This window comes from Lutjanus erythropterus, chromosome 15, assembly GCF_056507025.1.
Source record: "Lutjanus erythropterus isolate fLutEry1 chromosome 15, fLutEry1.hap2, whole genome shotgun sequence".
Classification (NCBI taxonomy): Eukaryota; Metazoa; Chordata; class Actinopteri; order Lutjaniformes; family Lutjanidae; genus Lutjanus; species Lutjanus erythropterus.
The window spans coordinates 28,588,628-28,612,880 of record NC_139331.1 but is presented as its reverse complement, the minus strand read 5'-3'; the positions used below and the strand labels follow the sequence as shown (position 1 = coordinate 28,612,880).

Here is a 24,253-nt window from a genome sequence, read left to right as displayed (position 1 = left end):
AATGATCATAAATCCATCGTGTGAGTAGTTTGGCCATGAAAAACTAGAAAAATTAGCAGAATATCAGAATTTTCACTGTTTTGCATCATTTTATTTACATTTCAGCTGATTTAAACAACCATTTTAAATATTAGTCAAAAGTGGACAAACGCCAACTTTAATGATTTGTATACCATTTTATTACAACTACATATAGCTGCAACAATTAATTGATTAGTTGTCAACTATGAAATTTATTTTTCAACTATTTTGATAATCAATCATTCTGAATAATTCTTCATGCAAAAAAAGTCAATTCTCTGGTTTCAGCTTCTCAAATGCAGATATTTTCTGGCTTCTTTAGTCCTCTTTGACAATAAGTTTTATATATTTTGAGTTGAAGACATTTGAGGACATGAGACAGGATTTTCTGGCATTTATGGATCAAACAACTAATCAGTTAATTGAGAAAATAATTGACAATGAAAATAATTATTAGCTGCAGACTTAATCTACTGGTTATTTTCATTGATTAATTGATTAAAAAACGTGACAATTGCTCATCATAATTTCCCAAAGACCACAAAGACGTCTTCAAATTGTTTCTTTTTTGGTGAACAGTGATTAACCCTTTTTTCCCCGCAATTTTACGGACCAACAAACTCATCAATTAATTGAGAAAATGATTGACAGATTAATCAGTGAGGAAAATAATCCGTAGTTTGTTGTAGCCCTAAACTGCTGGTGTCCTCTGGGTATAATTCTTCCATCGCTGCCTCCGCTGAGCCCAGAGACAACCCTCTGTTGCACCCTGTAACCAGGTAACCACCGGGGCAAGACTTCACAGACGCGATAACTGCTGGCTCAAATGACCCAACAGTGTTTGTAAAGGTGGCAGCTGGAAGCACTTAAAGTAACAGCTTCTCTATTAGAAGTAGTTGGACTTTTTTCCATCTTCTTGGAACAATTTTGAAGTTTTTTTTAAATGTTTATTTGGTTCTGAACGTTTCAGATGATTTGATATCAAAGGAAACCTCACTAGGTCTGTGTGCCAGGCATGTACAGTAGATTATAGTTAGGAGGATTAGTTAATGATCCAGCAAGGGTATTATTTTATCGGAGGCTGTGTGTTAAGCATGTGAGGATGTTTAACAAAGACCTGGTTCATGCAGGGCAAGCTACTTGTAGTGGGCTCTAATCTCAGGTGTATTTATAGCGTGTGAGTGTGTGTTTGTGTTTAGCAGTCAAGGCTGCAGGGGTGATATTGTAAATCATTAGCTCAGCGTTTCTGTATTTCTCACATCTTAACTTGACATCTTGCACATGCCTGCACTTTGCTCCTGAGCTGAGCTGCTCGCAGTCCAGAAGACGGCTTCACGCTGAGCAGGGCTCTGTTCCACTTAGCTTTTTCATTCATGTCAGGAGTGTAAGGTTGTCGGAAGTGTTGAAAATTCAGTACTTTCTCAATACCACGTGTGTGAAACAATACAAAAGTTGATCAGACCTGTGTCGACCCGACAAAACACAGAAAGTTGTATTACACATCAAAGTCGATGCTGTATTGGCTGGTGGGTGATCAGGGACCCAGCTGAGGATTAACAGTGATGTTGTCAATACAGTTTGATCACTGTTATTGATTATAACAGCTGCTAACTTGTGTGTGTGTGCTAGAATTGTTAGGATACCCTAATTTAAAACTTTATTACAATACTAGTATAAAAAATATGTGATACCTCTTTCAATACCACAGCAAAAGTAAAAAAAAAAAAAGGTGCAGGTTATTTTTTATCTCCACCAGTTGAAGCCTGCATGCTTGATCAACAGACCTGCAGCTTGTCCGCAGCCAGTCTTACAAATTACTGGACCAATCAGCCTAATTTTATTTTTGCACATTCATGACTTTATGTTGAAAAATTGATTCAGAATTCTTGAAGAAACATTTTTTATGGTTGCACACCGTCCTATTTTTGTGAACACGATGACCAGCTTCAAGGAATTTCTTCAGACGTTGGTACAAATGTCCAGTTGGACTCAAAGATGAACTGATTCGATTTCAGTGGTTAAAGTCAAAGGTCAGGGTCATTGTGACCTAATGTCTGTCTCACTCTTGTGAACTCAATATCTCGGGAACACTTGGAGGGCGTTTCTTCAAAATTAACTCAAACCACTTGGACCTGGTTGTCAGCGGTCATGGTAACCTCACAAAACACGTCTTTGGCCATAACTCAAGTTTTCATATGCTAATTATGACAAAAAAACACACAGTAAAAGTGCTGGAGAGTAACTAGGTACATGTAATAAAATGATAAAACTGATGTAATTGTAACCCATTGCCATCACTGACCAAAAATATGTAATTAAATTATAGTTACTAGTCAAAATGTTGGTGATTACCAGTGGGTTGCTTCTCCTGAGTGCACCCTAGTAGTTTTTTATTATTAACAATCTGAACACAGTGCTGGTACAGAAAAAGTCACTGAATACTGTCTGGTTTTGCTGCTGCAAGCCAAATTTCAGGCAGGACACTAAAGACTGAATTGAAATGAGGTCTTGAATGAACACTTGGATCATTTTTTTAATAGATTCGGTGCTTTTGATGCTATAACTAACAGATAAAGTATCAATATGTCTACACTTTTGACGACCTCGTGTGCATACAGGTGCATTTTCCAGGGATTACTGTTTGCAGCCTGTAGCTCTGATGCACCTTGCAGCCTGCTTGTGTCTTTCAGAGTTTTCAGTAGCCTGTTTGCTCTCAGTCTGTGTTTGTTAATGTGTGCAGGGAGAGCTGGGATGTCAATGGACAGAGGGATTAGTGGACTTCTGAAAGACTTTCGCGCCACAGTCCGATGTGTGTGAGACTGTGTGTGTGTGTGTGTGTGATGAGGGGCTACAGGGTATTGTGGGTACTGAAAGGCCTGATGTGGAGACTGATGCAGAGGGACAATACAGGCTTTGTGTCCATAGTCCCCATGTCCTTGGTCTCCTATAGCCTGACCGAGGTCTATTCAAACCCCATGGTCAGAAAGGAGGGTGGGGGAGGGTTACCTGTGCTGAGTGTGTGTGGGAGAGTAAAGAAAAGTAGAAGAAATGGAGTATGTAAAACCCTTATTTAGCCAGCAGCTGGAGTGTTGCTGCCTTGTTCATAGGTACATTATATCTCATAGAAATTTCCACTAAGCTGCGTGCGGGTGAGTTTTGTGATAAACATGTGGGTTTTTCAGTCTCGTGCAACTGTCCAGTCCAGACTTGCGGTCAGAGGAGTTTTTGCCACGTGATGTATTGATTGATTGCTCTGACCAGTGCAGACAGCATGTGTAACAGCACGAGCAGACAACCACAGTCACACACCGTTGACGTATACACACACATCACCTGACTATTTACACCCATCACACACCTTGATGTAACAAACCATTGGTGTTTGTGTTGACCCCCTTCAGGGATTGTGTAACTGTGTGACTTCTTCTTATGTTTACTTCCAACATTTACAAATACTTCCTGGTGTTTGTTTAAATTGCTTGCACTGCCATATAGATATCATGACAAGACGTTAGTTCAGGTGAGACTGCAGTCACAGAACATGTTCTCCTGTTGCTTGTATTTCTGCAGCATGCATTGTTCTAGTTGTTGTCACTCACATGCTTGTTATAGCTTAAAGCCACTGAAAATCCAAATCCACAAGAGCCTTCTTACTGTGTAATTTAGGCTCATGTGTACACAATAGTAAGCATTAAAGCAGTAAAAAGTATTTAGTTTTAATCCAAATGCAAAATGTTATCACTTATGTTTACACTTTCTTGATTCTAGTTTTGAGTTGGGTGTGATTATGCTTGCACGTTTATTGTGAAAGTTACACATTTAATATTGTAAACCCATCATGACAAAATCAGAATTAAAACACACTATATTGCTTAGCTTCTGTGTCAGTTCTCCTGAGGGAGATGCCAATCAAAACATGAGCTGCCGAGCCTACACAGTCCTGAGAAATGGTCTTAAAAAAAAGTGAGCAGGCTCATTTTCAATCAGATTTTTATGGATGCTTAATGAGACTCTCAGCTTTGATATCATATGTGCGTTTTTAGTAATTCAAGACCTACATGTGTCCTTCTGGAGGTAGCAGCAAAATTGGGACAAGAAATAAAGAAAGACAAAGTGTTTGGTAACAGAGTGTGTGTGTGTGTGTGATGTAAAGGTGCATATTAGTGAAGTTTGACTGTTCACAGAGCGGCTTTTAAAAGAGGTTATCTGTATATCAAAGCAGTTAGATGTTGTCTCACACTTTCTCCAGCGACCTATTTGCAGCCATTGGACCCCACCCTTTACCTCTACCTTGCAAGCCTTCTGTCCACCCCCGACACACACACACACTCACACACACACACACTCACTATGCATCCTACGATGGCTCATTAGCACCTGTGAAAAAAACACTCCAAACAAAAACAGTCCAGACACTCCCACCCCCTTTCTTGACCCGTCCCCTTCCTCCTGATTCCTACAGACGTCTCCCTCACAGTCCGAGTCAGATGGACATGTTGGGATGGTCAGGACAGGGACAAACAGATAGCAGGGTTTAGTAACATGTGGATAAATGGAGGTGGTCCTGCACCCACGATCACCAACTTTGGCTTGGATACGCTCACTTGGTAAGGCGAACTTTTGGGAGATGTTTGTCTGTTGATATTGTTATTTACACCTCAGTTGTTTTGTTGGTGGTTTTGAAATGCAGCATGGGAAGAAGCTTCAACGAAACAAGGGAAAGCATCATGATGTCCAATTAATGTCTTTGATGATGGAAAAACACAAGGAACACAGGAAAGGGGTTGTTTCCTCTCCTGTAAAGACAAAGAAACTAAAATTTGTTTATTTGTTTAATAAGTTGTTTAAACAGTGCTAGTTGGTTCAGTCTTGTTGTATTTCCTCATTTTTCTCATAAGAGGTTTCTCTCAGGACAAGTTAAGTTGCCTGCAAGTTTACTTTTGTAAGTTTTCAGTAGTTTGTTTGTATGTCTGAGCTGGGAGTAATCTGGTTAGTGTTTCCCTCCAACTTTACTCTTCATCCCTCCTCCCCCTCTGACTTGTGTGGCCCGCTGTGTGATGTCTCAGATACGTGTCGTGTTGTTGGTGTGGAGTCTGACACCTTGATGCAAATCACCACCTTCCACTTCCTTTTCTCCACCAAATATAAACAGATCCCTTCAGGAGGCAGTGCTGCATGCACAAGCATGTTCTAGCACAATTTATTGTCTAGAAAAAAACTGTTATATATCAGCTTTGTCTGGACTATATTTCGCTTTTTTTCAGTTTGAAACACAATACTGTTCTTGAGAAGAGGATGTAGTAAAGGACCCATCAGGAGATCAGCTACTAGAGTCAGTAAAATTTGAAATATATCTCAAGATAAACTAAATTTGGTTCTGTTTGTCTCTGCAGCGGTGTCTAACCTGGACGAGGAGAGCAAGTGGACGGTTCATTACACAGCTCCGTGGCACCAGCAGGAGAACGTCTTCCTACCAGGCAGCAGGCCGCCTTGCGTAGAGGACCTCCACCGTCAGGCCAAAGTCAACCTCAAGACCGCCCTGAGAGGTAAGGACCACTTGAATTTAACCACTTCAGAGACTCTGACAGGATCCAATGTGGTGGCTGACGAGATCAGGGTCAGAGAAAGAGATGAGTTTGTAGAGTTTCAGTCATGCTACACCTTTGCACCAAGTTTCATGAAAACTCACTCCAGTAGTTTTTCCATAATTCTGCTGACAAACAGACAAACAAACCTCCCAACCAACAGTTAACTGTTACAACTGTTAAGTAACAGTTGGTTACATGTTAAAAGAATTTAAAGGAGGTGTTGACGTTCGTCTCCCTGTTGAAACAAGTGTTAGTCTATTATTTGGCATTGGATAAATTACTACATCTTCCAAAATCAACGCAAAAACTTGAAACAGGGCAGCAAACTAATGATTTATCCTAATTAACCATTATTTAGATAAATATACTGAGACTGATTAATTGTTTGGTCTGAAAAATGTCAGAATATAAAAGGGTGTCCATTACAATTACTCAGAGTGCATTTTTCACTAGTTCAAATGTCAAAGAGGTTCAATTACAGTCAGAGAGAACAGATAAAAGGCTGGAGCAAGAAAATCATTTTTTGCTTTAAGAAACGGTTTCATTTTATTACTGATGCCTCTGTTAGAGCGGCTATTTCTACATGGTTATTCTTAATGTCTGTGTCTATATTTTCATTGTCAAAGTTACAGTGAGAAGTACCATAGCCAGTTAAAAAGAAGGAGGAGGAGATTTTTATTTAGGTTATTTTATTTTTGACAGTATATTCTGTGATTATTACAGTGGAAACACTACCGTTCCTGTCCACAGGGGGCTCCAAAATCAACACAATATTAAAGTTCCTTGTAGTAGCTTTAAGTAGCTTTAGTCTGCTCATTATTTTCCCAGTAGATGAATTAATTAGTTGTTCAGTGAATAAAATGTGAAAAATGTCCACTACTATTCATTAGAATGCAGTTGTACTTGTCCAAATGTCTTGTTTAGTCTGACCAACTGTTCAAAACCCAAAGAGATTAAATTCACAATCATAAAAAAGAAAAATCTTAACATTTGAGAAACTGGAACAAGCAAGAATTCTTGAGATTTTTTTTCTTGAGAAGTGATACTGACCATTAATCAATTATCAGTCCTGTTGCACGCAGTGATTAATCAGCTTATTGTTTCAGCTCAGTGGAATCGTTGTTCAGATAGAAAAGTTTCTACCTGTGACTACCTCCAATAAATCATTTATATCGATATCAGCCAGATGAATCAGAATACACACACTGACTAACCTGACTAGAGGGAGTGTCTCTGGACGTCATCACATTTGTCATCGAGGTAAAGATCAGCTGTGTTTGTCCTCAACACTGTAAAAATGTCCAAACCTGTAATTTGTGTTCAGCCTAAAGTTTAGCCAACAACACAGCAGTGTGAAATCCCCTTCTTCCTGTTTGTCCCGTACAATTAAGAGACAAACAGACGCAGCCTTGTTGCCAAACAGACAAACACGGCGAGTCGAGTCACAACAAAGTGTTGACTGTTTAATAATCTCACAACATTCCCAGAGTGGGAAGCGGGAATGCCAGTAAATTCTGCTGAGAGTTGCTGGGAACGTTGTGTTTTCCACCCATTTTTCAGATAAGAGTTTGAAGGCAGGTGTGAGAAACAGCCTAGAAGTGTGTGTGTGTGTGTGTGTGTGTGTGTGTGTGTGTGTGTGTGTGTGTGTGTGTGTGTGTGTGTGTGTGTGCATACATGGGTGGATGTGTTACAGTAAAGGTTGGTTGTTTACATGCTGGGGTGGCCTTGTGTGCCAGCAGATAAAAAAAAGAGACTGATAAAGGGAGATAAATGGGGACGGGCCGGTTGTAACCTGATGCTTACAGTGTGTAAAACGTGAGTCACCTGCTCTGACACACACACACAGACACACACAGACACGCACACACACACTTTTCTTTGTGTTTCCCATTGTTTGACCCCTGTGATGTTGCTGCTGCACCTTACTTCCTGCAATATTGATGTTGCAACGTACGCAAACACCACCTGGGAGGTTGCAGAAATTCAGCCACCCCCCTTCATCCTGTCACCGTCCTGTCATCCCGTCACCTCCACCCAGCCCCAGGGGTCCTAACTGAAAGACAGCAGGTGTCCACTCAAAGCACCTGTTCTGTCCATTTGAGTCTTGATGTGTGTGTGTGTGTGTGTGTGTGTGTGTGTGTGTGTGTGTGTGTGTGTGTGTGTGTTTCAGCTCTTTAATGGCTTGTTGAGAGTCGATGCTACACACCTAACTACAGCCGAGTCATGAGGAAATACATGCTGAGTTGCACCAACAAGGATTAATTTTTAAACCAAATTAAATAATGGTTTCACTTATTATATTACACTAAATGTTTAAACTAGCTGAAAAATAAGAAAGTTCAAATTTAAACCTCTTTTTCACTCTAAACCTAGATTAAATTTAATTAGTTAATGTCAGTCGGTATTAAAATAAAACTTGAGGAGGTTTAACTTTTGAAGCAGCTGCTTTTTTTGATGGATTGGGTAAAATAATGAAGTTTCTCAAAGAACATCGAAGGACAGTTGAGATTTGATGATGCATCTCTTCTACTGTTCTGCCTCTGAAAGTTAAAAGTCTGCCAGTTACTGATAGACAGTCTCTTTTCCCTTAATGTGTTGTTGGAGGAGAAATTAGAGCCACCACAGGTACGCAAACTCACCTTAACTTCTCAGGTGGCAAGCAAACAATGCAATGATTTGTTAACTTTTTACCTAGCTAGCAACAGTGTAACTTTTTGTAAACCTTGTAGCTAACTAACGAAGTATGTAAGATTTTATTAACTTTTCAGCTAGCTAGCTACAATATGTAAACTTTTTAGCTGGCTTACAAAAAAAATGTAATGTTTTGTTTAGCAATATGGAACAGAACCCCTCTTTTATACTTAATAAGTCCCACTAGCACTCAGATTTATCTTTTGTTTTTTTTATTTTTGTGAATTTGGCCAGGCAAGCATCTTCATATTTATTATAATTTTGTTTTAAATCAATGAACATGTACTAAAGGGAAATAACATTTTATTTGTGCTGCAGAGCAAAGAACTAATATTTGATTAAACTTCTTTGGTGCAACCCAGTTGTAGTATTTTCTCAGTAATTACAGTTTTTAATAGTAAACCCAAATGCAATAATACAAGTATCTCTGTTGCTATTAAACTTCCATAATTTATATTTGCAATACTGATAACTGCATTTTTACAAGCTATTTTATAATTTAGAGGTCATATCAGGGGGTTAAACCAGACTCAACCTGCACGTGTAACCAGTCAATAATCTGCTGCCACCAGCACGAGCGTAGCAAGGTGCACGAGTCCTCTGCAAAGCAGAATAATCAATAACCAATCAGATGGCAATGTGCATCTACTCTGTCGTTCCTTTCACACGTTCACATGGGTTTCAGCTTGTGCTTTAACGGCGAGACTTACGCAGGCGGCTGGTTAGTTACAGTAAACGTGCCAACAGGTCGAAATACATCAGGGAGGTTACGTAACAGACGAGTGATTGTTGTCAATAATATTCCAAGAATGATGCATTAGTTGTCGGGTCAGACAGAAGACAGTTGCATAACCATCATCCATTCACGTCATAATCATGTTTCATGTGAATTATCACCAAAATCTGTAGCCGTACAAAGATTTATGTAGAGTTTTCAGCAGCAGTTTTCAGCCGTTTTCATCTAAAAAACCCTGAACACTATTTGCTCAGTACTCAACAGCAGACAGACACAGTTAGTGACCAGCTGGTGAACATGGTGGAACATTTAGCAGCTGAAGAGACAGATGATTCTCTCAGGAGTTGGTGGAGACCAAACTTAGAGCAATAAAAGAAAGTGAATATTACACTGAATGATATTTTTCTCTGTGACTGCTTTTTGAATAACTTTTTTCCAACAACCTCACCATATCAGCTTAGTGTTCAGGGCTCAACACTAACGTTTAAAAGTAGTTGTCAGACTGGCAACCAGGCATCGGCTTTTTGTTGCCGAAACTAAAAGTATAGTTGCCATTTTGACACTTACAAATACAGCTTTGTCTGGCTTCACTTTCAGTTCTGACTGTAACAGTAATATTTTAATATCATTAATGCAACAAATATTAAAAATCTGTTCATTTTTGGGTTCATGTTTTGCTGTTTTTAATATGTTAAAAAGTGGTTACCATAGATGGTAGCCAGAGGTCAAGAATTGATTGCCAGTGTTTAAAAATGTTTGCAACCTGGCAACTGTTAAAACAGGTGTAGATTTCTCACATTTTACACTTACTGCCTCTTCACTTATTATCATTTGTGGATCTTTTGGTGCCTGTTTGCGGCTCTAAATACACACTACACTGCTTGGGTTATTAATATTTACGAATTTAAATCTCATGCTGCTGTGAAATACACACAGATACACCCTGTTCATAACATTTTTGTCCTCAATGTCCTTCATTCTTTCCGCTCATCTTCCCTCATGTCACTTTCTGGTCCCCTCCCTTCAGTTCTGCCTAGCAACAAGCAGCGCTCAGCTCATCAACGCTTATTTATTTTTATCAACCGTCCCCAATCACGCAACACCAATCATCTCGGCGGCGGCGCACCCCGTCATCGTCCTCATTATCATCGCCCTTCTTCCACACCGCTGCCACATCAGCCCCGTGTTACAGCAGCTACCTTTGCCAGCCCCATTAGGATCCATTAACCGACAGTATTACACATGCAGCAGTGTTTCTCTCCACAGAGACGGGCTGTAATTAGCCATGGAGATAGATGGCACATAAAAGGGATCAAAAGCAGCAGCGCTGAGGTGCCAGGCGAGGACTGATGTGCATGTGCACGTGTGTCATTCACTGAAAGGGATCTTGATTTTGGCATCACACGCTGAATAAATGAAGATAAAAGACCAGGGAGGATTTTTATATTAGTATGGATCAGGGATAAAGACAAAAAAGACATGCATGTCTGTTGATGTGCTATTAATGTTGTTGATGTTAATTAGAGCTGATTGATTAGTTGAATATTTTGATTTATCGTTTCAGTCATTTTTCAAGCAAAAATGTCACACATTTGATGGTTGATGGGCGCAACTCACTTCAACCACAGACTGTATATTAAATAAGATTTCAGCCTGTTTAATACACTGCAGCACTAACTTTGGGATGCACAGTTTTCACATATTGCTCCTTTAAATGTGAGGATTTGCTGCTTTGCTTTGTCATTTGTGATGGTGAATGAGGAGTCTTTGAGGTTCTGGACTCTTGCTTGGACAAAATAGGCAATTTGAAAATGTGATTTGGGCTCTAGGAAATAATGATCAGTCCTTGAATAATTGTGAAAACAATCTGCATATTAATTGATCATGAAAACAATAGTTGCAGCTCTAATGTTTGTATTTATTCATGTTAAAGTTATTAGGTATGTTCTCACACAGTTTAGATGTCTTTATCCCTCAGTTTACAAGGATCAGCAAACACACAAAACCCTCTGTTAGATCTGGGTGAGAGGACTTATACATAATATTTGAATATTTTTAGGCATTCCACAATATACAATATATATCTTAATGTACACATTTTCTCTAAATTAACACTGGAAATTCTCAAATAATACAAACATGACATGTCATCTTTTAGATTGTGCATAAAGTAGTTTTAGCTCAACTTTAAAAATACAGTTCATCCAAAACATCATATATAATAGAAAAACACGGACAGTAGTGCTGAATGATGTGGACAAATTCCAATATCAGCAGGGAAATCGCAGGGATGATGAGATTTTGATAAATGTTTTGATAGCATTTTATTTTACTGTAAGCCTTAAAACCAGGAAAAGAAGCGCGTGAATATAAAATGGAATTAAAAGACGAGACAAAGGATGCATTAGCAGATATTTGCAGAAGAAGAAAGAGAGAGATGATGTGCTAAGTGCCTCCTGAGAGGGTTGGGGGGGGGCAGTTCTGCCATCTGTGTGTGACAGACTGAAACTGATACCCCCTCCTCTGGTTACACGCACACATTCATTTATACACACTAGTCTTATCACACACTGGCGTACACACACATACATCACAGTCCCGTCACAGCAGGTGGTGACGGGGAGGAGGTGTGAGCAGCGCTGGGCAGCGTCCAACGGGGGCCGGCGCTCACGTGACTGACACGCTGACAGAGATCAGTACAGTCCAAGTCTGTTTTTTTGTTTTGTTTTTTTTTTCGTCCAAAATATCTAACATCTTTCTCCGTCTCTGTGTCTGTCCTGCAGAATGTGACAAGTTGAGGAAAGATGGTTTCCGGAGCTCTCAGTACTACTCTCAGGGTCCCACCTTTTCTGACCCCACACAGTCCACCAGCAGCCTGCAGGACGACGAGGATGACGACAATGATAAGAAGGTACACACATACACACAAATATTGCACACAACTGTCCAGCAGTGCCTTGCAGTCTAGTGCTGATTCAGCAGCGTGGCAACTCCCTTCCAGTGATTTTTAACAGTGTCAGTCTGCCCTCTAGTGGCCAGACATGAAAATGCATGATTTCCTCAGACTCGGTTTATACTTCTGTCTCTTGTCTCCCCTCTTGATACTTTCTAATTTTTTTTTAACACAGATATAAACGTACATTATATAGTCAGATGTGCAGATCATTAAAAAAGAATGCTATATATATAGTTATACATACAAGCATCACACAACCTTTGGATTATACAACATCATCACTGCCATACTGGATAGGCCAAGACTGACCTGTAAACAAACCCAAGTAAATGGAGGAGCTGTGTTTCTTCTTGATGAAAAGCACTTTAACATTTCTCAGCTGATTTCAGTGAGTTGTTTTATTATTCAAAGGTTCACGATCTACGTGGAGTAAGTTAGAGGAACTACTTTGCTGCTCCATTGAGAAAATAAACCCTTGAATATAACATGACTCAATGAAATCACAATGAGTTTATCCAGAATAAAACTGCAGTTCTCCCGTTTTTTTTTTAATTTGCCTGGTCCACTTTGGTGGTGACACTGACACTGGTTAATGTGGCATCGACACATAGTGTTTGAAATTTTGAGCATTTCCCTTAACCGATAACAAACAATTAAAAAATATTTTAGGTGTGAGAACCATGTTAAATAAACAAAATATTAACAAGAGCAGAGTATTTTTAAATTCTTTAAAACATGTCTAGAGGGAAACTTAAAGTTACTTTGTTGTATTTTTGTCTCATTTTCCAAACTGTCATAATTTTTCAGGCAGAAGAAAATATATACTGTGAATAAACACACACTAATTTTGTTGTTTTTTTCCATTATACTTGTCTCTTTCCTCCACACTTGGTGGGGCTGTTGTTATACCGTCCAGTGTCGCAGGACTGTAATTTCTTAGGAGCGTGATGCATGAAGGGAGACAGAGAGAACGAGGCAGAGATGGAAAAAGAAACAGAGACAGAAAACGTTATTTATTGCTCTTTTCACTGGCAGACCATTAGTGTGAGATGAAGTGTAAATGGTCTGACAGCCAGATATGCCTCTTTACCTCTCCTCTCCTCTCCTCTCCTCTCCTCTCCTCTCCTCTCCTCTCCTCTCCTCTCCTCTGTGATATGAGGGGTCCTGAATGGGTCAGAGGGTCTTTTGCTGTCATTACCAGGGTCTCCTTTGTCCTCCCGGAGCCCCTCGATGGCGGCCATGCCTGCCTCGACCCCTGACCTTCATAACTGGCTGTTGTCTTTCTGCGCCCTCGCCATCCTTCCCTTCAACCCCAACCAATCCCCTCCTCCTTTCCCCTCCCCTCCCCTGTCCTCCCTGCTTCCCATTTTCCGCCGCTCGTCCCCCGTCCCCGCTCTTCCCCGTCACTTCCTGTTGTCCTGAGGCCAGTGAGCCTAACTTTGCCTGACAGCAGCCTCAAAAGGAGAAACAGGGCTCCTGGACGAGTCACAATGATGCAAAATAACAAGCCATGCTAACCACCAAACTATTGCTCAGATTCTTTCTCTACGTCCTCCCCCCATTTATCCATCCATCCATGTGTGGTTTGTATGAAAAGCACTAATAGCCGTCGTGTCTAGCCAGTCTGATGTTTGGGATAAACAGAAATGGACCAGGGAAGGACTACTGGATGAATTTGGAACTTTATTCCAGCTTTTTGTTTTTCCAGTCTCACAGCAATAATTTATAGCGACCTACTTGATTTAATGCAGTCTGGATAGGCCAGAGGTAAATTTCATTTTTGTTCTTGTTTGCCTTGTTTTATCTGTTATGTAGGGTTCTAAATGTATCCCTGCAGATTCATTTACAAATGTTACCTTCAATATTTGTGAATGTTTTTTTTTTTTTTTAATTTTTAAGCATTAATTTATTATTGTTGTCTTTAGTGTTATTATACAGGAGTTATTTTGTTGATCTCCTTCTTCCTCCCCTTCTTTTTCCCTCTTCTTCTTCTTCTTCTTCTTCTTCTTCTTCTTCTTCACTAAAGTGTTTGTGCAGCAAAAAACTAAAGGCGAAAACTCACCACAATGGTCAGGTGGGCTGCAAACTCATTAACCCCCAGGTGACGCTGTAACAATCAGGTTTACGCTTCGGTTTGGCTTAGACTCAATTTTTTTTCACCATTTTATTTCATTTTCTCCTAACCCACCTGCATTTTTCCTCTGTTCGTCTTCTGCGTCAGAAATGTCAAATTTTATGACTTCTCTCAATTTTATCAAAATCCCGTTTTCCTTCCCGACCATGGGTCGACCGTTGCAAGAATCAGTCAGGATCATCTACAGACTTTTCTCATCTAAAGTTATGAAAAGAATTTTGATACGTTAAGTTTTATCAAAATAGCTCATTTTGAAAAACCTTAAATAACTCATGAACATGTTTAAATCTCAACCTGAAAATGGAGACACTAAGCGTACGTCTTGGTGGTGCCACTAACAGTGTAAAGCTCATAACTGGCTGCTGTTTGAAAATCATTTTGCATGAATCTTGATAATGATTGGATTATTGGTGTCCACTGTGCTCTAAATTTCCAAACCTGTGTTTTCCGATTCAAAATAATGATTTCAAAAATCTCAGACGGACATCTGTCCTGAACATTCGGCAAACTGGAAATTGCTGGTTGTTTGTTGACTAACTGCTCTATTTCAAGCCTGGATGCTGCAGTAATACGTTGTTGTCTGTTGCCTCTCTGCAGTAAATTCCACTTCAGGTCAGGATTGAGAGCTGTTAGTGTGCGAACACAGTTTAATGCATGAGTGATTCTCTCGCTGTTGCTCTCTCTCTTGTTTTTATCCTGCCATCTCCAGCCGCTCCGTCAGTTTACTCTGATAGATGCGAGTGTGTGTGTGTGTGTGTGTGTGTGTGTGTGTGTGTGTGTGTGTGGGTGTGTGTGTGTGTGTGTGTGTTTCCATTTGGGTTTGATTGCTCGTGAAACATGTTTACTGCACCACAAGCTACTAAAGGTCACAGCAATGTAATATATTAAAGGCTGTTTGTGTGTGTCAGTGTATCCTGTAGAGTCTGTCAGTTATAGTTATATTCTATTCTATAATATTCACTCACAACTTCCTGTTATCTCGACATGTTACCTTGACATTTTTCTTTATTCATCAGTTCTGTGCTTTCATTCACTATGACAAAATCTTTGTTTTCTTTGCCTCTCATTAACCGCACATTGTATTTCATCCCACCTCACCTCTGTCACTCCCTTTTCCTGTCTTTTCACTTTCTCTCCCCTCTGTATTCGACTCTCTTCCTCCTCCCATCTCAATTACCTGTCACTGTTATTCTCCTTTTCATTCCTTGTTTCTATTATCTCTTCGCTCCCTTTGCTCCGTCTCCTCTCCTCTTTCACCTCCCTTTTCTTCCCGTCTCTGCTCATTTTCCATTTCCTTTTCCGTCTCTTTGCACCGCTTCATGTTTTACGTCTTGTTCGAGTTTTAATATCAGACCCTCCAGGGAGCTGCTGTGTTGCAGTCGCAACAATTAACACAAATTCAACCAATCCCTGTCAATTCTGCACAACTTCTCTGCAAACTTGACCAATCATTGTAGCCTCCCATGAGCTCCAACAACCATGAAAGTCATACATGTATGACTCAATGAACTGATTATTTACTGTTTTTAGCTTTTTAGTTTCTCACAGGTATTGAAAAGAACACAAGGCCTGTCATTGTTATTGAGGGTGTTTTGACTGGGTTTGAGCTCTAAAACGATTTTGCTTCTTTGTGGAATAACCCCCAGGTGCACTTTTCCATTTACAAATAAATTTTGTTAGATTTTTTGTCATTCTGAAGTCTTTTGGTAAGGTTACTTAAAAGATTCAGATCAGAGTGCAGTTTTCTTTCGTCCGTTATCACCTAGTTCTGCAATTTCATTGTAAAAAATGCCTAAAATCACTGAAACGTGTCATATTTTCTTTAGGAAACCTGTCATGAAATCAGGCATTTTTAGCCATGAAAAGCCTTGAATGGACAGTAAGTGAGTTGTGTACATTATCCAAAATGTTTCCAACCATGTTCAAACCCAGAGAAATCTGCAATTTATTCAAGGCGTCGGTGCGTTTCCTACTTCCTACTAACACTTCTGGGAAAATACAGGATACATCAAATACGAGAATGAGGAAGGAAGTAACGGAACAAATTTGACTAAAAGTAACATGAATAAAGCTTTAATACATTACCGTGTTTGAGAACATTATTTCTGCTTGAGTCACATCAGATAAATTTTCATCAGCAGTGGTGGTTGTTTAACAGTGAACTCCTCCCATGATCCCTTGCTACTTCACGTCATCAACCTACGTCTTTTGGTATTGTTTTGAAGTTAGAAACTCCTAGTGGGTGAATTTACATACTGTGCATTTAACCCATCTTTCCTCTCTCTCATGCAGTCCACAGCTTCGTCGACGGAGGACGACAAAAGCTCCATGAGGCCCCAGACCCCGCTGGGTGAAGGAGGGGAGGGGTCCGAGGTTGACGGACAGGTGGTATGGAACAAGGTCCCGCCCCTCCCCACCCCAGAGGAGAAGATGAGGCAGACGGCCAAGGCCGTGCCCACAGACATCGTCGCCATCAACGTCACAGGTACGACCTCTTGGTAACAGTCGCTGAATCATTTTGTCCATCTCTCAGCCACTAGCGAATAGCGACCAGTCCCCATCAGTGATGATAGTGAAAAACAAAAAAAGTCTCAGCCCATTTGTTCCATATGGAAAAGATCAAACTACTTTGAGTTCGATCTGGTCTTTTTCATCCCCGGTGTCTGTTCTGTGACATTAACCTCTCACCAACAATCACAACATTCTGTTTTGTTTGTCTGAAAGGAGTTTTCTGACATTTTTGGATTGCTCAATTGTTGTTTTACTGAGAGTTAAATGAGAAAATCAATACCAGTTTCATGTCTGTGTCACAATGTGTCAAGCAGGATAGCAGAAAAACAGGAGGACGGATCTGAAATGCAGACAGGAGGCAGAGCTGGCACAGCTCAAATGATTTAATACTCAACTGAAGATACAAAGACAAAATATAAAAGGCTTACAGAGGGCAAACAAATCCAAGAGGGTCAGGCAGGAAGAACAACGTCCTAAACACTGAAAATACAGAGGACTCTTGACCAGAGACGAGGACAAACTTTCAAAGAGAGGAGGGAAAGACACAGACTACATCTTGTCTTAGCATGTTAGCATGCTGTTATTTGCAAATTAACACTAAACGTAAAGCACAGCTGAGGCTGATGGGAATGTCATTAGTTGTGTCGGTCAAAATATTGGACAGATTTAAAAATTTTGACCTGATGGTGGCGCTAGATGAAAAACCAGATTACCTAAGCTTTTAATTAATGTTGAGCGCAACATGAATGTATGCAGCAAACCCAACAACATATTTAACTAACTGCCAAAAATGCCAACTAAACCTCTGCTCCTCCTCCTGTCAGTATTTCACAACCTGTGAATGTGACACAACCAGCAACAGTCTTTCTCCAGAAATCGCTTACTAGACCTTTAATTTCATGTATCGTGATTTTATTGGTCTTCTCGTCTGATTCTCAGAAAAGCAGCATTAAGGGAATGAGCCAAACAAGCAAAATGTCAGACTGGTCCTTTAATCAACCCTCTGAGGCTAAGTGGATACAGACTAAATCAATTACTGCATCCAGTCATCCGCAGAGGAAAGAAGTGTATGTGTCAGTCATGGATGTCTGCGTCTCCTCATGCACCTCTGTGTGTGTGTGTGGTCTCCTCTTCCTTCATGCGTCTTGGAGAGCGAGCGACCTTCACCTTCCTTTATGCGCATGTGAGCGAGCGTTTGTGTGTGAAAATCGTTTGACAGCTTATCCAGGGGTCAAGGCTTTTCACTGACTTTATGTCAGATCACAGGGCGTTTGACAGATCAACACTCGTACACAGCAGAACGTGTCCACGCAATTCCCCCGTTGGCGTGACACATTTCTCATTTCTCCGCCCAACATGAGCCACAAACACTCTTAGAGATATAACATCTCATTTAGACAGTTTTTATTTACTTCAATCACTCTTTCTTGAGATTTGGGACAAAGCTGTACTTTGAGGGGAATCTTCAATGATGCTATGAAAAATATTTCGAAAGATCAAACTCTTGGCTGTTAAACCCTGTAACAAGTGATTTAAGTTTTTATTAAATAGCATTTATTTGAAGCTGAGGACTTGAATTTCATCAACTTCATTGGACACACAAAAAGTCATAGTTTTATAATATAAACATGTAGGAAATGTTTAATAGTTTTTATTGCATTAAATGCAAGATTATTTAATAGCTCCGTAATCAAAAAGTTGGATATCTGTTTATTCAAGAAATAAATACAATTATAATGTAACCCACTTTCTGCTCTGTTTCTGTTGATAATGTCATTTGTCTTTGTCACAGATAAAATATTCCTTTATTAGTCCCACAGTGGGGACATTTTCAGTATTACAGCAGCAAAGTGGATGGCAAAAATGGAAAGTGCATCAATAAAAAATAATAAATAATCAGTGAGTAAACAAGGAATATATAGAGGAGGATTCATAAAAATATGAATATTGTATAAACAACAATTAATATAGTTTAGAACACAAGAACTCATTTGATAAATCCTTGTGAACATACATTTACCTTTTAATAAAAAAGTATAGCTAGACTTTTTTAAGCCTCATTACATTTTTATAAGAAAAAAAATATATGTTATCAGTGAGCATTGCTCGAAAGCGTTTAACATGTTTTAGTTGTTGGAAGTTCAGCGCAAGTTCAGAAATTTAAAAAGAATGAAAGCAAACCAAAACATTTTATGAAATTGCATATATTTCATATATATAAATCCCTAGACACATTTTCAGTGCGTCAGTTGTAATGATTTTTTTAAAGGTAGGACGTGTTTTGTCCCAGTTCTCAAGAATGGGTGTGACATATTAGACTGCAGCTCGTGTGATGTAAACTCACATCAGACAGATTTTTCATATAAGATGTAAAAAAAAAAAAGATGAAGAACCGATCAGAAACTCCAAAAACTGCAGTTCAGTATAATTTTGCTGTTGTCAAAACCAATTTAACTGCGATCCCGTCATCCTTTACACGCTAATGAGTGCTTAATGTGGTCCCAGTCCACACAAATCACTGCTGACTTCATCTCCTGTCACTTCAGATTACTGGGAAAGAGTAACACACACACACACACACACACACACACACACACACAGATAGAAGGAGATCAGGGAGTTTTCTGTCGCTTTGAGGGGGGATGTGATAGACACTATCTGCCCTCATATCAATTTCTATTTCCCTAACGCCTGCAGGCTGTCACAAGCTCACCAAATAGCAGAAAGAAGAGCAGCTCCTAGTGAGATATTGCTCTTCCTTCAGGGAAACTGGACAGAAAGTGAGAAGGATATTGAGAAGAATGAAAGAGTGTGTGTGTGTGTGTGCGCTTTCTTCACCTCATATCTGTCCTGTGCATGTGTGTCTTTGTGATACGAGCATGCACACTACATCTCACACATCTTACATGTATGTTTACACTACAGTTACTTATATTCAGGGTTGGAAATTAACACAAACCATCAGCCGAAAATGCAAAGTTTTCTTTGTCAGTCTCTTTAAATTTAGTAAATTTCTGTGCACTTTGGCTGGTGGACTTAAAGGGTCAGGTCACTCAAATGACAGAAGAACATTTTCTCCCTTTTGTTTAGTAGTATATTGTAGTATAGATCATTTTACTTTTATTTGCCCAAGTTTACATACCTGCCTCCACCCCAGTAAATGGAGGTGAATACAATTTTATTTGTGGTGCTCAAAGCATTGAACAATTACACTTGTATTTATTGAAACATGCCCATGCAGACCTCACTGTCAATAGTCTGCACCTGCTTGAAGATGTGTATTTAACTGATAGCCACTCATCTTTAGTTAAGCGTCTGAATGGTGGATAAACATTTTATTTCTTATAAATTTTTCACAATAGAAGTGACCCATTATTTTGTTATCTAAAAGTTTTTATTATGAAGCACTCAAATAAGGAAATGTTCATTAGCTGAAAGCAAATGTGAAACAGTAAAGCAGACACCTCATAGTACAAACAACGTCATGGGAGGGGAAGTAAACTTCAGACCACAGAGATTCAATTAGAAGCTACAAAAGTACTGAGAGCTGTACACACACAGGCTAGAAACAAGAGGTATGATAATATGATTAAAAAGTTTGCCATACAGTATTTATTGCAAATTAAAAAATAAATTAAAATGATTTGAATATTTTTTTCATATAGAATTTGTTATTACCTTTTAACATAAAGTGTTTCAGTTTTTCTTCTTTAATAAAATAAAGTAAAAGCAGTCAGCCATGAACTATGCATGTGCAAAAAAAAAAAAAAAAAAAAAAATTATCATTAATTGTCTTTGGCAATGAATGGTTGACTTATGTGCAACTGCAAAACAAAATCAATGCAACAGCCAGTAGCTGTACTTTTATGAAATATAATAAAATTATAATAATTAACCGTGTAATATTGTGGCAGATATCGTCACAGTCCCACAACAGTATTGAGACATCTTTATTACAATATTATGATATTAGATATATTATTACATCCCTCCTCTCCAATATTGATCATCCTCATCAGACTCAAAAATCCAGTTGGTAAACAGTTAGGCTATAGTTTTAAGTGGAACAACTTTTTAGTCCATTTGAAAACTTTAAAAATTCTGTGGGCATCACAAACAGGTTTCCATGCACAGTGAATTGAAGTGGCACCACAAACTGTAAAAGATATCTCAAAGCCTGGGCCCCTAGAGGGAGGTGAGAACATGTTTTTTCATCATTTGGTTGAACTGACCCTTTAGGTTTCCTGCCCTGATGATGCTGCATGTCCAACTGAGAAAAAAAAAAAAAAAAAACACTTTCTGCATGTTGTTGAGTTCCAACTAACCGACTTGTGTTTGCCTGTGTGTCCGCCTGCGTTGCTCTCGCCCTCCCGGCTACCAGGGGCAGTGTTTGACCGACAGGCGAGCATCCGGCGCTCCCTCATTAACACTGACACCGTGTCCCGCCGGCCCAAGAAGGTCAAACGCAGAAAGACTATATCAGGGCTGCCTGACAACATCAACCAGGAGCTAGGTATGGATCACTGTGGGCCAATACGTTGCCCTCTACTGTCCACAGACCTGAACCAACACTCTGGACAAGCATCCCTCCTTCTTTCGCTACTTCCTATAACCGTACTGACTCTGTGTGGATTTATACTTTAACTCACCCCGCCACCAGTATTGTTCTGAGTAAGTCATATTAAGAGGGAGAAAATGACACATGCAAGTCCACAGTGTTGGATCAAGGCCCTGCAGTTGTTCAGTCTTTCCCTGTTTCAGTTCTATATACCAAGTGTCCTCATTTGCTCCTCTCCTCCACCCTGCTTCACTGTGTCCACGGCCAGGAACCAGTTATGAAATCATTTTCAGTAGATTTGTGGTTTTAAGTTTGCCCTTTTTCCTCCTCTAGAAAAATCTCATTTTAGACTTTAAGCTGGAAAGTCTTGTCACATAGGAGAAGTTAAGCGCGGGGTTTGTGCCATAATCCTTCGGGGTCAACTTTCTGCAGTCCTGTCTTTGTGAATTGTGTGTTTGTGTGTGTGTTAATTGTGTGTCCGTGCTTTAATCCTGTGGCTGTATTGATAATCTTTAGCATGTGTCCCGTGTGCGTCTGACTTACCAACATGCATAAGCGCTTGAGCAATGGAGCAAAAGGAGCATCTTCACCCACGTTATTACACTTGGAGGAGCAGATGTGTGCTTTTCCATCTCCTCTTGTCTCAACTTTGCTGTTTTTGAATATTAGAGAAGGCCAAGGCAAAATCCTTCCACAGTCAATCATCTGTAAGGTGGTCACGAAACTCTGAGCTGTCTTTTCTTGTTTTGATGTCCTGATAAAATGTAACAGATTTCCAGAGGTAGATGCGACTTCTCCAGCTCCAAACAAGCACGAAACCTGGTAGTTACTTTGATAAAGGACGAAAAAAAAAACCTCTTAAATACATTCACACACATGATAGGCAGGGAATCAACAGTGTCACCCATATGTGTTTAATTTGGCGTGTCTTCATTTGTCTTTGAAACAGTTTGGCTCTCGTTCCTTCTGTCTTCTCCCACTAAAATAGCACAGAGTTGAAGCAACAGATTTTTATTGATGCTGACTTGACAAGAAGACTGTAGACACTATGATGCCTTTTATCTTGTGTCATGTGTTCTTACAGACACGAAAGGAATTGTTAAAGGAGTTGGATCCCGTGTTTATGTGTCACTCACTGCTGAAAATACAGAGCACAATAAAAACTAAAACTTTTATATATCATAGTAAAATATAAACTGAGCTTTATAGTGAAAGAGCAGCTTTATTGGTCAGGACTGAAGGCTCTGTATTGCAGGAAATGGCACTTTCCAATGATACTTAAATGAAAATTTTCCTGCCATACTAAATCTAGCTTCCTGTTTCTCCACACTCATACCAACATGCACTGATTTTGAGATAGTGGGCCCCTTGATCACGGACACCTAAAAGACCCCACAATCCTTCTCTCTTCCTACTCACTCCCTCCAAACAGATGAGGGTTAAATAACAATAATATGACGGTTCAGAGGTCCTCCACCGTTAGTTACTCAGCTGAGCCGGGTGTTAAGCGGGCACTAAGCTTACTAAGCTGACACTGTGGCTGTCTGTGCTGACGGCACCGCGTGCCTGATGTTTATTTACACGTCTTTGAGCTGCAGCGTTTAAGGAGAATGTCATTTCTCTGTGTGTGTGATAAGATCGCCAAGGCTGATCGGAAAAAGAGCTTTAAAGTCTGGTTAGTGCCCAGCTGACGACGACAGCAGCCTCTGAATGTCATGATTACTGGGCCGGGGTAATTGTCCCAGTGCTTCATCCCCTCCCTCTCCTTGCACTGCGAAAGTAGACCTGCAGCTTAATCTATCGCAGCAGCAGCAGCAGCCAAGCTGTCACTCCAGCTTTTAGCAAAGGAAGGAGGAAGGAAGAAGAGTGCATGTGTGGTTTAGAGACAACGAGACAGGGGGAGAGAGGACAGAAAGGAGTGTGTATGTTCTGGGATACGAGCATCAACAGGAGAGCCACCACAGATGGGAGACACACTAGACATCCTCTCTGCTTTTACAACTCATTCTTCAAATTGTTTGTTTACTAGCCGGTATGTTCTCCGTGTGTGTGTGTGTCTTTGTGTGTCCTTGTCTCCATGTCTGTCTGTATTTTCTGTCCGTCCTGTTCTGTATGGCAGTGCATGACCATGGCAACAGTGTGTATGCCTGCACGTGTGTCTTTTTGCGTCCATGTATGTGTTTGTCCTGGACCCCAGCAGACTATTTGCGTTTCTATCAGACAGAGCCAGAGGCACAGCAGGGAGTCTCTCTGTCTCCCCTCATATCCTTTCCTCCTTAATGAAGACGACCAGAAGTTATTAACGCATGAGACAGGGTTACAGCAAATCAAATTAATTAGCTTCCCTGTGACCACAGTTTATAAGATGGTCAAAGAAGCAGAAGGCATTGTGGCTGAAGAAGTTACAGAGAGGAAGGAGGAGGCTAGAGAATAGAGTCAGTTTATCGATTGGTGGACAACTACTATTTGATTATTGATTAATCCTTTTGAGTCACTTTTATGAGAACATGTCCAAATATTCTGATCCTAAAATGTGGATATTTTCTGGTTTCTTCACTCCTCTAGGACAGTAAACTGAATATCTTTGGGCTTTGGACAAAATAAGACATTTCAGGGATCAATAATAATGACTGCCCACTTGCCCAGGGCAATTAAAATGCAATGTTGGCAGAAAATGCTGTTTTCAGCCTCTCAAATATGGAGATTTTCTGCTTTTCTATGTTTTATATCATATTAAACTGAATATGTTTGGTTATAGACTGATAAAACAAGACATTTAGTCATCACTGTGGACTGTGATGGACATTGTCACCATTATCTGGGAGCCCTTTAACATGACAATTAACTTTAGTCTTTGATGTTTTTTAATATTTAAAACAGGCAAATGAAAAAACTTTGCATTTGAGGATGTCACCTTGGGCTTTGGGAAACACTGATCAACATCTTTCACCATTTTCTGACATTTTATGGACCAAAAAACTAATTGATTAATTGAGGAAATGATCAACAGGTTAATCAACAATGAAAATAATCATTAGTTGCAGGCCTAGCAGCAAAG

General features: G+C 39.8%; 1 protein-coding gene across 13 annotated transcripts in view; it reads left to right on the top strand.

The window, feature by feature from the left end:
* nhsl1b (NHS-like 1b) overlaps window positions 1–24,253 on the top strand; it is a 162,025-nt gene that overhangs the window by 125,599 nt on the left and 12,173 nt on the right. For 7 of the 13 annotated variants that reach the window (XM_084737979.1, XM_084737978.1, XM_084737981.1 and 4 more), the window contains exons 2-5: window positions 5,415–5,567; window positions 11,820–11,947; window positions 16,419–16,611; window positions 21,019–21,150. In XM_084737979.1, coding sequence (XP_084594105.1) covers window positions 5,415–5,567; window positions 11,820–11,947; window positions 16,419–16,611; window positions 21,019–21,150 — 606 coding nt within the window. Of the gene's footprint in view, window positions 1–4,506; window positions 4,629–5,414; window positions 5,568–11,819; window positions 11,948–16,418; window positions 16,612–21,018; window positions 21,151–22,538; window positions 23,228–24,253 lie in introns of those variants that run through there. The other 6 variants (XM_084737983.1, XM_084737982.1, XM_084737991.1 and 3 more) reach the window with 3 other exon arrangements.